At 46.2% G+C, this 18,259-nt stretch overlaps 1 protein-coding gene across 1 annotated transcript; it reads left to right on the forward strand.

Moving 5' to 3' along the window:
- The first annotated feature begins 1,437 nt into the window (after positions 1–1,437).
- On the forward strand, positions 1,438–17,331 carry LOC123345621 (killer cell lectin-like receptor subfamily B member 1B allele A). Its single transcript, XM_044982609.1, has 6 exons — positions 1,438–1,516; positions 10,040–10,138; positions 10,516–10,665; positions 12,170–12,324; positions 15,781–15,893; positions 16,306–17,331. Exons 1-6 carry the CDS (start codon positions 1,438–1,440, stop codon positions 16,427–16,429), a joined length of 720 nt encoding a protein of 239 aa, XP_044838544.1. The 3' UTR covers positions 16,430–17,331.
- Positions 17,332–18,259: the final 928 nt, after the last annotated feature.

Consider the following 18,259-nt stretch of genomic DNA (forward strand, 5'->3'; position numbering starts at 1 on the left):
GATAATTGTTTTCCTTAAAGCCCCAGCTCCTGGAGCTCCAATGGAGATGTGATGATTTCAGCCGTCATTGGGGGCCCTAAAGGAAAGAAGTAAGGATTTCCTAGCCCCTCCATGGCTGTGGAGGGGAGGGGAAAGCTTCGAAAATGTAGATCGCCAGTGCACGCATAATGGGCTCAAAAAGCCAAAGGCAAATAAAGAAACATAAACTCTATTATTTTTACGTAATCTTGTGATTTTTTATAAAGCCACAATCATAATGATTTTCTCCGTGGAGCCTATTGAATCATCTGGATGTTTTGTGAATACATTTGGGGCTGGCAGTTACTCCCTTCCAATCTATTGAACTGACTCTTGCACTAATCCAAGTCCTCAGACAATTGATGCGCCTATCCTGTGCATGGTGACTGAGTGCCCTGGGCCTCCCATTGACTACAGTGTGTTGCTGGAAGGTTTGCACCACAACATCCTCTCCTGCTTTCAGGTCAGGCATATGGCGACTCTAGGATTTGCATGGGACCGCCCCAAGCAAGGCGGCACGCCACGGGAAGGCGCTCTGGTTGGGTTGCCGGTCCCCGTCGGGTGGCTGGGAGCCGGTGGACCTCCCACCATGAACGTCCCCCCCCTCCATGCCTGCGTGAGGGTCCGGCTGGCCCGGGGCCCGCGTCTAGCTCCGGTGGAGCCCTCCCGCAGGCCCATGCCTGCGGATGCTCCACCGGAACCGCGGGGGGGGAACCAGCAGCCCCTTCCGCAGGCTACGTCCTTGCGGGAGGGTTCTACCGGTGCCATGGACCCATCCTGGCTTGCCCTCGGGCCGCTTGGGACGCACCGCCCACAAGCCTCGCGGCAGCTTGGCGCCACTAGGGGTCTGGAGCCGGCCCTGGTTCAGGTCCTGATCCAGCAGAGCCCCCTTTCCCTGGGGAAGGCAGTTCAGCCACACATGCAAAAGAGTTTTTTCGCTCACACAAGAGTTGAGTGCCCAACAACAGAGAGAGACTAGAGTGATGGGCGTACATGGAAGATGGCTGCTCCACTGACAGGCGAGGGGAAACGCCAATTGACTATTTCCCTCTTTTATGCTTAAACAAGACTTCCTTACCATGGGTATTTTCAGAGCTGCCATGCTAAATGCATCAGGGCTCAGCTTACTTGTACTACTGAAAAATAATTGTGCTTCTGAAATCCTAAATAACCCTACTGCAGAACAGCTCTCCTGTCCTGAGTGTTTTCAAGCACAACTCAGCATGTTGCTGAGGCAATTAGGCATTAAAATAGGCATTAATTTATAAGCCTGGTGCATGGACTTCTCAAAGGAAGTACAAAAGCTTCAGAGAGATGACAGACACTTCCTGAGTTTGGATACATTAGCTCATATATAATGAGGCTGCTATTTACACTCCGTCCTCTTCTGGTCCGTGCTCTCCCTCCTCTGCGCTTGTCATGGCAGGTGAAATAGTTTATGCTGATTTAAACATTTTGGGAGCCACTTCCAGCCCATTGCATCCACCTCGGCACATCAGTAAGTCTTTAATTTCTTAGTTTTGTACTAATTTGATTACAAAAATGCAGTCCTAATGTACTACTTTATTATTTGAATTGTAGCAACAGCTAGAGATCAGAAAAGAAGGTCTTTAGAACCAAGGAGCAGCTCTATATGTTTATGTTCACAGAATGGGACTTCTGAGAATGTGAAATCCCCTACAATTGTCAGAACTGGATACGGAATTTCTTTAAAGCATTATTATAGTGTGAATTATGTCAGTATTAAAACAGCCACAACACTACAAAGAGACTCCGCTGTCAGCCTATATATGTATACACACAATTACAAGAGCAATACAATACATGATTGTATGCCAACTTACATACATAATTGGAGGATTGAAGTAAGCTAGAGAATCTACAATTTACTATAGTGGGATAAGTCAGAGGGGTAAGGAGCAGGGCATTGGTCAAGTCTTGGGAAGAGAGAACAGAGCAGAAGGAACCTGGGAGGCTCCAGGAACAGGGAGGATTTCATTGTCTCATTAGAGAGGATTAGAAGAAAAGAGGTGAGGAGATATTTAGGTACCTGTGTCATGGAGCCTGTATCACTAATAGGAGCAGAGTGACGAAAAGGATTTAGTAGCCTCTGGTTAAAGATCCAATGTTTATTTGAGGAGGTTAGGACCTGTGGCTTGAGAAAAAGGGAAATTTGGCTACCAGAGAAAATTACAGGCAACCAAGGGATTTTACACAGGATTCTGAAATGGGAACACGTTCCCTCCTTCCCTTCTATCTCTGAGTGCAGAAGAGGAATAGACATGCCTCCTACCAAATGAATTTTCAAAAGTTGTAACTTAAAGGAGACTCTCACGGAGGAACACAGTAGCAAGGATGGGAGGAGAGAGGGAAAATGCATATCAGAATAATGTAAGAAAATAAGGAACCGAGCTAAATGTTAACTTAAGGCAGAGGTTCTCAAGCTTTCCATACTTGACTCCATGTTATTACAAGTTTTAGGGCACCCATCCATGTATCCAAAAAGAAAGGGAGTGTGGTCACGACCCCTTGAAACCTGTTTATGCCCCAGTGAGGCTAAGAATCCTTGACTTCAAAGGATGTAAAATGTAAGCATAAAAATTATGGAGCAATTTTTAAAGGATTTGCCAGAAAATTAGTATTATTTGAAATTTTAAAATCTTGATGCTCTTTTAGAACTGATAAAATAGTGTAGATGTTAAATATCTCTTTTCACGGTAGTACGGTGGAGTGATAACCCAATAAGACTGTGCCAATTAGCCTTTTAACAGGAGTAGTTTTAGTTTTAAGAAATGATTTCAAAGTGGCAGTGAACAAAATACAAATTAAAATTGATATTTGAGTTTTACCTGTTGGTTTGGCAAATGTAGGTCCATTACTTAACAGGAAAAGAGAGCAAATAAAGGATGACACACAGAAAGTTGTCGTGTTTAATGCCTTCTTTTGCTTCCGTGTTCACTAAGAAGATTAATTTGGAGCACATGCTTAAGACAATATTAACAATAAGGGGGAAAGTGTCTTGGGCCAGAATATGGAAGGAACAGGTTAAAGAATGTTTAGATAAGATAGATGCGTTCAAGTCAGCAGGGCCTGATTAAATTCACAAAACAGTATTTAAGGAAATAGCCGAAGCAATATCAGAACCATTAACTGTCTTTGAGAACTCATGGACAATGGGTGAGGAGCCAGGGGACTGGAAAAAGCAAAACACAGTACTCTTATTCAAAAAGAGGAAAAGGGAAGACCCAGGAAATTACAGACCAGTCAATCTAACTTCGATACCTGGAAAGATACTGGAACAAATTATCAAACAATCAGTTTGTTCAGATCTAGAGAATAAAAAGGTGGTAAGTAGTAGCCAACACAGATATGTCAAGTACAAATCATACCAAAACAGTCTAACTTCCTTCTTTGACAAGGTAACTGGCCTAGTGGCTGGAGGGAAGCAGTAGACATGATGTATCTGGATTTTAGCAAGGCTTTTGACACAGTCCTCCATGACAGTTGCATAAGCAAACAAGAAAAATGTGGCCTAGATGAATTTACTATAAGATAAGTGTACAACTGGTTCAAAGACCATACTCAGAGAATAGTTAACAATGCTTCACTGTCAAACTGAGAGATCGTATCAAGTGGAGTTCCATGGGTGGCTTTCCTGGGTCCAATATTAGTCAATATTTTCATTAACAACGTAGATGACAGAGTGGAGACTACACTAGTAAAATTTGTGAATGACAGTTTCCAGCTAGGAGTGGTGCCAGCATTTTAAAGGCCAGGATTAGAATTCAAAACAACCTTGATAAATGGAGAATTGGTCTGAAATCAACAATATGAATTTCAATAAAGACACGTGCAAAGTACTAAACGTAGGAAGGAAAAATCAAATGCGTATCCCCAAAAATGGCGAATAGCTGGCTAGGCACTGACTTTCTGAACTTTTTGTTTTGTGTTTTTGCCTTGCATATTCCTTTCCATATGGCAACTGAATTAATACAATAACAATTATAAATATCTACTTCCGAGCTTAATGTTTTCTTCAAATAGTTGTTGTTAAAGATAAAATGAGAACCCTGGATCTGATACTGATAATACAATGCTTTTGGGCACACAAGTTCAGAAGACACTCTGTTACTAGTATAGGAGTTGTTCCCACAGAGGATTTTTAGGAGTTATGATGACACAGTGTTTCAGACATAGCGTTACTATGACAGAGGGCTTTCAGCAAAGGATTCACAGGACATGCCTCTTACATGAAGAAACTGGCACATTCAACTGTCACACAATTCTCACTTGTGTAATGTTTTTCTACCATAATATTGGAGAGGTACCTACACCTAATGCAGGGCCTCCTTTGCCTTACCTGTCCTGATAGCTTGACAGGCTCTCTATGTTGGGTCACAAGGGGAGCTGATGGGTTTGGATACAGATACAATCCAATTTCTCCCCTTACAGAAGGGTGGGGGAGGTCTCCAAGGGGATGCCGACAATAGCACTGGGCTGTGGGATGGCATCCTGAAACAGCTGTATGGTGTGTGACGCAGTAGGAAATTGTGACTGTTGCTGAGGAAGAAGGGGCTATTTGGCGATCAGGGTAGGGGGCATCTCTTCCCCTGTCATTGCTCCACATGTACGAAGCTCAGACTGGCTGCTTTATTTTTAAACTGCATGTAAAAATTCAGCCACTTGACAAAGTACAGTTAGAAGTTAACGTGGACATAAAGACAATGAGACATAGACACCGTTATATGGTTAAATGTGGAGGCTGTGACTTTATTTAAAACTATTACCTAACTAGGGTAACTACCCAAACTACCCAGAAAGGTTGTCCCAGTGCAGATCTCAGTTGGCACAAATGGCCGTGGTGTACCACAGACTAGAGGGTAAATGTGACAGTCATGCCCTCTCTCCACCCTCACCCTGACTGTAAGCCAGAGTCCTACCCCTTCCTCCATGCTAGAGACAGGAGAGATAAGATGAGGTGAGCCACAAGCTGCATGAGACACAGGGTATGTCTGCGGTTCAAGCTGGGGGTGAGATACCCAGCTTGAGGAGACAAACCCTGCGCTAGTTCTGACTGAGCTAGTGTGCTAAAACTAGAGGGTATTTTAAAAGAGAGTGTGTCCATCTTGAGTAGCAGGATGGACTCACCACCCCGAGTACCTCAGTACAAACCCAGCCGAGACCACAGGCACCTTCTCGGAGTGGCTAACACCTCCCCTGCCAGCCACGCTGCTGCAGCTACCTTCTATTTTTAGGGCACTCGCTCAGTCAGAGTTAGCAGAGATCTGTCTCCTCGAGCTGGGAATTGCTCCCCCAGCTCAAAGCGCAGGCAAAACCCCTCACCAGGCAATACTGTGCTCACGACCATGGCCCAGGCAGCCCACTGGGTTATGGGAACATCAGAACAAACCCTTTCTAATCTACAACCACATGGGAACCTGTCAAAGTTGGAACAATTACAGTCTAATCACAGACCAGCTCGATGCTGAATGGAAAGTGGGAAAAACCCACACAGCAGTTTGCCAATTCTGCCATATGGCAAATATCCCTTCCAGCCTCCAAACTGGTGATCAGCTGAACCCCTGGCATCACCAGCAATCCACCAGCTATATTAAAGGTGCAACAGGGAGCTCACAATAGTTACCCCACATCGGTAACTCGAAGCGCAGTCAGGTAGTTTAGACACTGGTTTTCTAGCAACAAAGGACAGGTCTGTGTTCTATGCAACATGCATCTGGCAGGACTTAGCTAACCTGAGTCATTTACCACTCCTGGAGCTGGATGCTGAATTTCTTTAATGCCCTGCGGTGCACTTTACGTCAGTGTAAATACAAACTGTCTCAGACAATGTCATAGTCAGTGACAGGCTCTACATACAAATACAAGGGCCAGGCTGTTATATTTTGATGATCCTCTTTTCTTTCAAATTCCTCAAGTCCTATCTCTGCTGTGATGCCTACAAAAAAATCAGGCAACCGATGATGCCTAAGTTGAGTGATAGTTTGGGGTAAACGATTTAACTTTACCAAAGGAGGAAACAAATTTCGCATTACTTTATTTATTTGTTTGTTTATTTAGATTTAAAATAACAAAGATTCTTACCCAAGGCTCCAGGTATCCTAACATAATTATACAATTAAATTCACCATCAAATTGTGCACAGAGCTAATCTCTGTAATGTCTGATCTTATTACTGTTACCCTCAGGCTCTCTCCCATTGCGTCCTGTACTCAGTGAGAGCGTCCCTGGCATGAGAAGATTATGATACAGTCTCTTAGGGCAGGTCTGTGCTTTAAAAGGCTGCAGTGGTGCAACTGCTACATAGCCATTGTAGCGCTTCAGTGCAGATGCTGCCTATGCTGACGGGAGGGCTTCTCCCATCAGTGTACGTGCTCCACCTCCCCGAGAGGCAGTAGCTATGTCAGTGGCAGAAAGCCCTGCCAGCAGCACAGCACTGGCTATATCGGGGGTTAGGTTGGTGTAACTGCATCACTTGGGGTGTGGATTATTCACACCACTGAGTGACATAGTTATACCGACCCAATTTCCTAATGTAGATCTGGCCTTAGTAAGAGTTCAGGTGACTGTTCCAGACTGGAACCTTTGGGTGCGACCACAATAAAATAGATCATATATTTCATAAACCTGTTCGGAGGATGCAAATGAGCTATTGCAGTTTCGATATATACTATAGTAGGGCAAGTCAAATGGTGAGGGCCAGTAAATGTGGTGAGTCTTGAGAGGAATGACAGGGCAGAAGGGATCTGGCAGGACTTCGTTGTTCTATTAGGAGAGGTGTGGGAGTCTCACAGTCCAAGAAGGAATGATGGGATTTGAAAATCGTTGGGGAGCCAATTCAGTGCAGAGGGTTGTGAAGTCCGTGCCACTCGATGGGCGAAGTGTAGAGAGGGACGGGCCTACTAGTGTCTGTGCAGACAAGAATAAAGTCCCGTATCTGAGGAATACAGGAAAGGGGGCTGGAGAAAAGGATGAAATGTGGGAAGCCTGGTCCAGGGGAATGATGAAGGCACAAAGGGAAATCGTCTCCTGGGCTCTGAACTGGACAGGATGCCAGGGGCATTTCCAAGGCTAGGGATGGGGTGTTCACATTTCCTGAGCGCAGAGAGAAGCTATAAGACTCGGTATTTGTGGATCAGTCAAAGTTTGGGAAGTTGTGACTTAGAACAGACAGGAGGGAACCCGTGGCAAGTATGAGAGGAGATTGGGGGTGAGCAGTGAATATGCATCAGTATTTCTAAAATAACGAGGAAACAAGAAATCATGAATTAAATTTTAACAAAGGATGGACACTTTTTTTGGTAAAGAAGTCCCTTGAAAATGGCTGGTTGTATTTGAAATGTAACTATACAAGTTATTTTACAAAACTGATATCTTTAGAGTGTAACTTCTATAGCAGTGGTCTCCAAACTTTTTTGATCGTGCACCCCATCAGTACAAAATTTTTGAGCACACACCCCCGCCGTGCCGAAGCAAAAAAAAAAAAAAAAGCCGCTCGGACTCTCACCCGAACTGCCGAAGCAAAAAAAAAAAAGTGCTCCTCCTGCCACGCACCCCAAATGATCCTCTTGTGCACCCCAGGGGGTGTGCGCACCGCACTTTGGAGACCACTGTTCTATAGGTATAATGACATTACTGAGATAGGGGAAGAAATTTTGGATGTTTATGTTGTCAGCCTCTATTTTTATTCTATTCAAATTGCAGTTGCTAAATAAATATTAATATCCCAACTATGATGTCACATAGGGCATATGGAACACGTTAACGTTGTACTGTAATTGGCCAAGCTGGCAAGGCCTTACACTCAGCTGGGTGGCATTTCTCTGACTGTCTCTTTGTAACACAATAACTGTAGAGTGTCACTGTCACGCTGCCTGGTAAGGGACACAGCTCAGCCCAGCCTGCCAAACTACCCAGTCTGGTGGTACAGTCTATAGTTAGATTTAACCAATCCAGTGACAAGTGTGTGCTTCCAAATTACTATACTGGTGATCATGAAGCCACAGACAGTCCCTTTAGGCTCTCCAGCCCCTGTTTACCACCCAGGCAAACTAGACTTTATAATAAAAGATTATTAAAACAACAAAAACACATATATTGGATTTTCCAATCCCAAAGGATCAGTCACTTACCCCAGGTAACAGGATGCTCAAGATGTTACCAAACTCCAGTGCTGGTAGCCAACCCTTAGTAAACTAACTAACGATTTATTAATAAAAAAAAGAAAAGAAGAGAGCTGGTAAAAGTTAAAGCAGATAAGATACATTACTGTTGCATTAGAATATGAGTCCAGTTGTTGGCAGAGGTATAACGTCAGCTAACCCTGTGTCAGTCTCTTAGAGCCCTTTCATGAATCTTTCAGGGCATCCCCCTGGGGATCTCAGTCCAATAGCTGAAGCTCCCCCTGTGCCAGAGCTCAGCAGATCAGAGATCGCAGGGCCATGCCCAAGGTCCAGTATTTATCGCTCTCGGGCAGGCTGACAGGCCTGTTCACAGAAACGGTCCCAGCAGGGGGTTTCCTCTGATGACGAATAGGCAACGCAGACAGTTTGTGAACCACCACTGTTAAACCAACGCCCCTTGCTTTGAAGTTAACCCCGGTCATGAGGGGAGAATGGGGGACCTGGAATGGGGAGAAGGGAGGAATGAGGGGAACACAGAACTGCTGACGTGGGGGGAAATGGGGGACCCTGGTGTGGAAGGGGGGCAGCATGGGGGAAAGAAAAGAGGACACTGTTATGGGAGATGAGGGAATGGAGGGCACAGATCTCCTGGCAGGGGGAGATTGAGGGAGTTGCAGGGAATCCCTGCAGTACAGGGAGGTGAAGGGGTCACCCAGGGAGCTTTTGGGGGGAATGGAAGGAGCCCCTGGCATGTGCAATGAGCTCAGCCAACAGATACTACAAAGTGTGCGAGCCTCTGGTTATATTCAACTGTTCTAGATCACTAGGCAAATGTGTAACTCGTTGGTATTGATCCTGTGACTCTGACTTCCTTGATATTGTTGCTGTTTAGCCAAGCGTTAGCAGACTTTGGGCCTGGCAGGTCAGTTTCCCATTGGAGGTGAAATTAGTGATCCGGTCTCAAGCTATTTTCTGAGTGGAGCTTGTTTATACACAAATCACCTGGCTGTCCTTGAACAGAGGTGTAACAGACTGAACACGGGTAACTCCTTTTTGCAGAAAGGGGGGGAAGGACGTAGAGGTCTGCAAGGCTGGATGGGCTCGGCGAGCTGCTCTGGGCGTTGTGACCTGCTGCACAGGAGCTCAGCACCACTCAGGCTTGGCCCACCCACCTTGATCATGATGACGGGGGGTGACCAGGCAGTGGCACTACGAGCCTGTGCGCCGGGTCACAATGCCACTCACACAAGTTTGGCCCAGCTGCCCCCCGTCAGGGAAGCCAGGCCAAACCTGCGCAGCACTGTGACCCCCGGAAGTCACAACATCCAGAGTGGGGAGCCGAGCCCAGCCAGCCCCATGGGACAGAAGCCGCGGACGCTGCTGCTCTGGTAGGTATGGTTTGCTGTTTAGTACTTGGTACACAAATGTGTATATTATGTATTGTGGGTAAGATATGTAGTAAGGCAGGTGCTTATTGAACTAATGCTATTTACGGTGTCATGACAGGCCATCGGGATGTCCTGTCCCCAGAAAGGTTAAGAACCACTGTCTTGAGGGGACTGACACACAGACTCGCCCTATAACATGGTCAAATACCCAGCATTGTAAGTGGGATAGAACTGTGTTGTTAAATAATTGACAGTGGGATTTGTTAGTATTTTGCAGGATTTTGCTCTGTTTCGGCACAGGGCTGCCCTCAAAGCGATGTCGCCCTTAACTGACAGGTTTAAAACTATTCCTGGTATTATGTGAGGAGGTTTAAACTATTCCTGGTAATGCCCATTGGAGGGTGCTGCACAGGCTCCACAGGACAGCAGGTGGCCATTATTATTTCTTGCACTACGTGCAGAGGATATTTCACTAAATCCCGACTCTTCCAGATCACACTCAGAGTCCCCGCTGGCATCGACTCGCTGCAGGGCTTGGAGCAGCTGGGATCCTCATCCTGCTGGGAGCTGTGATAGCCATGGGCGTTTGGGGTAAGCAGTTCAAAATTAATTTGTGCCAAATGCAGCACCCTGAAATTTCCTCTCCCCCCCATACTTCTGATTCCAACGCTCTTGTGAATAATGTCCTGGACACTTCGTTATCACCACAAAGAGAACAATATCACAAGGTTGAGCCCCCTGTGATCCAGCTCTCACAACGTCACTGTTCAGTGTGCACAGGGAAAAGTGGAAGACACCTTATAATGTGTAATAAATGCAATTTTCTCTCTCTGTCATGTTCTCGCTCTCTGGCCCAGTTCTGAATTTGATAGTGACAGTAGGTAATGATTTGTTGTTGCACACACCCTCATTCCCAGTTTGCTGAGCCCTACGGAGTAGTCGCCACTCATGCTTATGCTGTTCTGAAGTTTTTCAGACCAAAGGATCTCTGAATCCACTGGAGAACAAGGGTACCAGGGAGACACTCATCCATCAATCCAACTGCAGCACTGGCCTAAAAGATTTCCATTTCCACTTGAAACAATTTGTGTGTGACTCATCTCACAACAACTCAGCAGGTAACCTCAGCTCCTTCTCAGCTTCCTGTATTGCAGTGACATCTAGTGGTCACTTAGGGTAAGTAACTCAGTGCAGGACACAAACCACTTCAATAAGTGCAATAAATATCCTATTGCTTTACAAACTACGTATAGGGTAGCTGGCAGCGACTCCTATTTAGTTTCCCTAGCGCTTGCATTGTAAAAGTATCGTGTGGTATCTTTGGGAAGCTCTCACGCTTCCATTGTTTGCAACATGCCTTTGAAATAGGGGGGTGAGGGGAGCCCTCAGGCTGGAGAAACGTGTTTTCTTTGGCCCATGAAATTTCATCCAGGTTTTGCTGAGATGTGAACTTTGGAAGAGTTGCCATTTCCTACCTTGCTTGTGATGCTCAGGAAAACTGACAAATAACAGCATAAAAAGTCAGAAGTGCTGGGCTCACCCTGCCACAGCCACACACCCGGCACTGGGAGCTACCACAGCAGATGGAGATGGATGTGAGGAGAGGGTGACAGCTGGGCCAGGCTCCCCCTCCTCATCCAGCACATGGGCCCAGGAACTTCCATCCATAGAAACACCACATGGGGCAGAAGCTCCTCCTGGGGAGGGGGAGGGAGCTGGCTCTGCTCCCATTGGCCGCCCAGGCCCATTCCCTGCCTCCTCCCCTGAGGATAACAGACTTTCCCTGTTACCAGCTAGCACTGAGCGGTAGCAGTGTGGTGTGAAGATCCAGGGTGCAAGCCATGCTGCTGATTCAGGATGGAGAAGTTGTTCCAGTTGCATGTAATAGAATTGTTGAATATGGTTTTAAAAAACTAGGACATTAAACACAATTCTGCATTAAGAGAACAGGACGGTTACAAAGCCAAGCTCCCAAAAGTTATGAAATGCCAGATTTACAATTATTTGCACAATTACAATTAATTCAGCCCCCATTTGTGTGTGCCTGATGATACGGTCTTTATTGCATGAATACCTGCTATTTTTTCCTCGCTGCTGCTGCCTCATTCACTGCACAGCCCTATTTGGTTCCCATGTACATTATGGCTCCCCAAGCATCCAGTGCACAGGATGAACCCACGGTCAGGCTGAATTACAGTTGCAAGGGCAACCATGAATGTAGCATTTCAACTCTGATTTTGCAACCTAAATAAAGTTCTTTTAACTCTTGTATATGTAGTATTATCTACCCTACCTGGCATGCAGCCATCTCTAAGGGGAAATGTAATGGCTGTTAACCAGTGCACAGGAACACTACAGTAGCTGAGGGGAGGAAGTGAAGGATTCCAGTGGAGCCTGACCTGCATTACCTGGTACTATTTCAGGACTGAGGTACTCACAGCTTCACCAATACCCCCACCCACCTGGCCTGCAGCACCTGCTGCTAATTGAATATTAGACCCATCCTCAAACAAAGCCAAGTCATAGCTCCACTGGAAATGGTGAGGCTGAAGGCCTGTGCATGAGTGTGATGCAGTTCAGAACCTTCAGCTCCATTAAACGTTTCCATTCCCCCCCCCCCAGAGGGATCAGGGTGCAAGCTCTGCCCCCCAAACTGGCTGCTGCACAGGGACAAGTGCTACTGGGTGTCTAAAGAAAAAAATCCCTGGGACAAGAGCCGCGATGACTGTTCAAGGAGGAGCTCTCGGCTGCTGGTGATCCGGGACCAGGATGAGATGGTAAATAAAACTTGTTGTGGGGATATGAGCATCACTAGTAACAATTAATCCACAAAACCAATGTGGTGTGTGTCTGTCAGGGCTGCTCTATATCAAGGGTGGCCAAACTTACCAACCCTGTGAGCCGCACACAACAATCTTTGGATGTTCAAGAGCCAGGATGCTCCTGCAGGGACTCAGGCTTCATCGCTGCGAGGGGGGTCTCAGGGCTTCAGTCCCACAGAAGGCACCTGACAAGGCTCAGGACTTCAGCCCTGCTTCTGCTGATGCCCTGAGCCCCAGGAGGCGTGCCCTGCAGGGCTAAAGTCCTCCTCCCCCTGCTGGGCAGGAAGCCAGAGGTGATGCACGAGGGGGCACATCCCCCCCCAAAAAAATTTCCAAGGGCTTGCTGACCCCACCTGGTCACATGGTGCTGCCGGGCCCTTTCCCTGTACTGGGAGCTGCAGCTGTGGGGAGAGGCAGCAGCAAACAGCTGGAAGCTGCCTCTCCCCAAAGCAGTGGCTCCTCACTCAGTGTTTTCCACAGGAATTGAAATTAGGGGGTGTTTGAATTCAGGGGTGGGAGGTTGGGGCCGATGAGGGGTGAGACCGTGAGGGTGAAGGTGGGCTGTATGGCACCATAGTAAAAACTGAAAAATGTTTCATGACCATTTTATTAGATTTAACTCATGTTTTAAAATCATCACACAAATTAAAGTTGGCGACTCAAGCCTTCTATGAAGCACTATGTCTACATCCTTCTTGAATGCAGTGCGTTCATCTTTGGTGGCTTCTCGTGTGTCCAGTACTTCCATTCCTTCAATTGAAATGCTCATTAGTTCATTCACGTGATCAGGCAGAAGGTGACATCTTTCGGAACACAAAATTCTAGTCAATGATGAAAAAGAACGCTCAACTGTAGCTGTTGGGAGTAGCAAGAGAAATTCCTACGTCTTTCATCCCAGGAAACAAAGCACGAAGATCAGGTCGAGCCACTAGTGGTGATAAAAAGAAAGTTGAAGTCAAATCTTCATTCATTCATCGTATGATATTCCACTCTGTGTTCAAATTCTCTATTCTGTCCTGAGCACATGGCAGCCCCATTGCTGGTAGTGCCTCACTCCACTCAACTGTCGGTGTTTTATAGGACAGGGATCTGTAAAAGCTACATAGAGTTTGAGTAGAATCTAGAAGTCGCTGTTGTAGATCTTTAAGAATCAAGTCTGTGTACTTTTTCATTTGTTTTAACAAACACTTCTTGTCCTCTTCACTTAAGGATTCGATATAAATGCCTTCCTTAGTCAACTTCTGGACTGAAGTCTTTGCTTCTTCCAGTACTTTTTCCAATTGATCTCTCTCTGATTGATCCAAATGTAGCTTCTATTGCTGGACAAAGATCTACCACTGTTGTAGCAGATGCCTGGATGGCCTTGTTTAATGACCCAAGTGGTTTCAACAGTAGACTTACAAGAGAGAGAATGGCAATAGGCTTCTCTGAACGTAGTAGCAAAAGTAATCCACCAGCCTCACTACTTAGATCCATCCCATCTTGGTAGATACTTTCCAAAGCCAGTAATAATGGCTGCAGTAATTTTAAGACAACAGCCAAGGATTGCTCATGAGAAAGCCAGCGGGTTTTCCCAGGTTGGACTAATTTGAACTTCAGTCCCAGTGTATCGTCTATATTTTCCAAGATATTCAGTCTTTTTGGACTCTTGCTGAAAAAAGAATATAATGAAGACATTAAATGTATATCTTTTTTAATGTATTTTTAAGCGTCTGCAGCTCATACTAGTGCTAGTTGCAGTAGATAGCCTCTGCAGTGTGTATAGGAGAGATTAGGGTTACACTATTCTCCGAGCAAAGCTTATACTCCACCATGTCTTCCAGAGAAGTTTGCAGCTCCATCAAATGCACAAGCAGCCATCTGTTTGGGGGGGTCCAATTAGGGTGACCAGATGTCCCGATTTTATAGGGACAGTCCCGATTATTGGGTCTTTTTCTTATACAGGCTCCTATTACCCCTCACCACTGTCCCGATTTTTCACACTTGCTGTCTGGTCACCCTAGGTCCAATTGACAAGCATTTAACTCTTCTAAGATGTGGGCTGTCACTTAGACCTGATTATCAGTGATTTCAGCTGCAGTGGTCACTTAACAGAACAAAAGACTCTCTATGGAGCCTTATCAGCTCTGTCTTTAAACAGTGGAGAGGGACAGGACAAATAGTACTTGTGACTCGGACAGACCAACAAGCCAAACACCTGTCCCCACCCTCTCTCTTGATGCCCTCAATCAGCACAGGCTAAGTACAGTTCTACTGCCCTTTACTCGTACAATAAGAACATTTCATTCCCACCCCCACCCCCTGCATTCAAGTGATTTGTAATCCAACCCCAGCCAAAATCTATCACTTGGGCAGCACAGCTCTGTTTGCTGGATCCCTAGGTAATAAATTAGGTGTGAATGTAAATACAATCCGGTCCTGAAGCCTTTCCCGGCAGCCCCGGCTCATCACTAGCTGTCAGGGAGAGCTCATTGAGACTTTGCTTACAAATCATCATTTGAAATTATTAGGTTGGCCAACATCACCGACATGAATGCACTGACATTGTCATAAAAAACAACAGCTGTATAAGGAAGCTAGTCTATGTTCATACTTTTCAAATCTATTCTACTTTCAGATACACGTATTTTATCATACACGGTCTGTGCTTTTAAAGTATTAATGTTTCAATTTCAATTCAAATTTCCAAACAGTCACTAAATTGGCAACACTGCATGTAACTAATTCACAAAACTGGGGAGGGGGGTTCAGGGGGCGGGTAGGGAAATCCCTGTCCTCACTGCAGCTCCCAGCGGTTTGGCATTGCCCCTCCCATGGAGCTAACACCTGGGAGCTGGAGGGTGGGGGCGCTGGGGTGCCTGCGGGGGTTTGACTCAAGCTGTTGGGAGAGGGAACCTTTCAATTGTGCCCCCTCCCCTCTCAGCAGGCACCAGTCGCCTGTAGCAGAAGCCTCTAGATCCACCACCCTGCTGCAGGGCAGAAGCCCATAGCCCCCCCCCCCACCCCCACAGTCTGATAGGCAGAGAATGGAGGATACATGAGGGACTCCGCAAGCCACAATTTAACTGTAAAAAGATGCATGTGGCTCATAAGCCACAGTTTGACCACCCCTGCTCTACACAGACCCACACACTCTAAAAAGCAAGGAAATGAAAAGTTCAGGCCAGCAACAGCACATAACCTGTGCCCAGCCCCCCAGCAGAGACACCTCACTGACAGCATAACACCCCCACCCCACACAGACTGTACCAAGGCCTTAATTCTGCTCCAGTCAGGACAGAAACTAAACAACTGGCCCATGGGCACAGAAGGAGTCTGGGGAATTGAACCCAGTTCCCAGAGTCTCTAGCTAGCACCTTACCCCCTAGATCCTTCTTCCCCAGTCACTTCATTCTTCCATGTCATTTACAGACTTTCATTCAAAATATTTCCAAAGATGCACAGCAGCTCTGGCTTGGACTCACTGTTACATCCTCCGCGAGGAATTGGACTTGGGTGGACGGCTCCGTGTTCAATCCAACACTGTGAGTGTTTTTATCCTCTGAGTCTATGTAAGATTTGCAGCAGGGGGCACGAGGCTGTTGCTTTCCAGCATTGGTGTAAGCAGAGGCCATGTGTGGGCACAAGGGATGTTAAGTGCTAGGCACAGTCCTCTGCACAGAGAGGAGATGAGTCCTGAGCCTCATTCGATGGCTTCCACAGCAGTTGGGCTAATCCTGAGGGCTGGGTTTTGAAATGTGTTTTCCAGTGTTTTCCAGAAATAGACCAAGGCCAACCAGCTGTTACTACAGGATCGTGTGTTTTATCAACGAGGGTTCTGAAGGAACAATTCAGCAGTTAAGGAAGAAATTCGAGTGGTGTCAGAATGAGACAAAGCTGCTAAAAATCTTGTTCAAAAATTCTAAACAGTGATTCTTTATTTATTGTGTTTCCCAGGTTCAAGGTACTGGATCCTGCTGAAGAGAACAGCTGCGGGGTGATAAAAGCAGATGGGGTTCATTTTGAAACCTGCAGTGCCATATCTACATGGATTTGTGAAAAAGATGCTCTCCAGATATAGACAGTGACATTACCTGTATTTTCGATGTGTGAACGAGAAATCTTCTTTAGTTTCAGTCTGTCCTATAAACGATGAATATTGAAGGGGAGCTTCAAACGGAAAAATTGAGCTTGTGCCCTTCCACCTCCCCCCTGCTTTTATAAGGTGGATAAAGACAGCCTGAAAGGCTTTTCTTGCGTTTGAAATTGAGGTCCTCTCTGGGCTGGAAGGTTATAGTGAAGGGAGAACTAGTGAAATGGCATCACAAGTAGAGCTGGGGGTAAATATTTTATGTGTCAAAAAAATGCAGGTTTGGATGAAACAAGACTATTCACCAATTGGTGTTGAATTCACTGAATAGTTTCAGGCAAAATAAAATAATAATTAAAAAAAAAATCCAGGCTAGGTTCACAAGAGGACTGGAGGAGGAGACAGCAGCTAACTCCATCCAATAGCCAAGTGGTTCGTGCACCAGATTTGAATTCCTTCTCTGGAACACTGCTAATAGATTAGTCGTATATATCTAGACGTGGCTAACCAATTTTAGGACAGTTTTGTGTCAGCAACAGAATCCATTCCCAGGAAAGAGCTCAACGTACGTAATAAGCAGATATGAGTAAGACAAATATATTGCAGAGCAAAGTTACGCAGTTCAGACAACTTCAAAAATCTAAAAAGCTGCAGAGAAGGCACCTAACTCAAGCAGCAACAATCTACCCTCTGGAATTTGCAATAATTAGCATTTTTTTTAAATTAACAGCCTGGACATTCCAACACTGCAGTGTATTTATAAAAGACACGTAAGAAAATATTTTACATTCAAAAGTGCCTTAAAGAAATCTATCCCTGAAGTGCAGCCTGCGGATGTGAAAATCAGCAGTCAGTGACCAGGGGCAGCACAAAAGTTTAGGCAGGGAGGGGAAAGAGGAGCCTCCTGAAAAAGAAAAAGAAAAAGAAAAAAAAAAGATGTGTCAAGCTGTCTCTCGGGCCACATTGTCACAAAGGGAGGCGCCCGGGCACAAATTCAGAGGCTGGGTTTGCATGAAGACACCCACACTCTGTATCTCCCAGGGCAGCACAGCTGCATTGCTGGTGGTAGATAGTGGAGGTGGACAAAGCTTGAAAGATCCAACAGCATTTAGAACCCAGGGCTGGAGCCAAAGCCAACCTATGGCACCAGGGCCGGCGCTACAGTTTTTGCCACCCCAAGCAGCGGGCGGAATTCCCCCTGCCAGCGGGGGGGGGAGACGACAGTCCATGTGCCCTTAGGGCGGCAGGCACATTTCCGTGGCGGCGGCAATTCGGCAGCAGCTTCTATGTTTAGCTGAAGCCGCCTTGGACAGCTAAAGATAGAAGCTGCCGCCGAATTGCCCCTGCCGCGGAAACGTGCCTGCCGCCCTAATGGCACACGGACTGCCCCCTCCCCGCCGGCAATTCGGCACGCTGCTGGGGACAAAACAACAGGGACTGGCGCCCCTTGCAGAGTGCCGCCCCAAGCACCAGATTGGAATGCTGGTGCCTGGAGCCGGCCCTGTGTGGCTCCCAAGGGGTTGCAGGGAGGCTGTCTGCAGAAAGGAAGGTGTTTCAGTTTGTGGCTATAGCAAGGAGCCATGACCCAGTCTGAAGGGTGCAAACCCCAAAAGGGCAAGAAATCATTAAAGGTACCAGGGAGCAACTGGAGCCAAGGGGATAAATTGAGCAAGGGGGGAAATTTCAGGCTGGCACTGAGGAGGTGGACAGCAGTTGGTAAAGATTATAAAATCACATCTCTAAAAAATCCTTGCATAGATTGTTAGATGCACAATCATCTTTAGCCTTAAATGCTTGGAACTTCAGACATGTTTTTTTAAA

The sequence above is a fragment of the Mauremys mutica genome, chromosome 12, assembly GCF_020497125.1.
Source record: "Mauremys mutica isolate MM-2020 ecotype Southern chromosome 12, ASM2049712v1, whole genome shotgun sequence".
Lineage (NCBI taxonomy): Eukaryota > Metazoa > Chordata > Testudines > Geoemydidae > Mauremys > Mauremys mutica.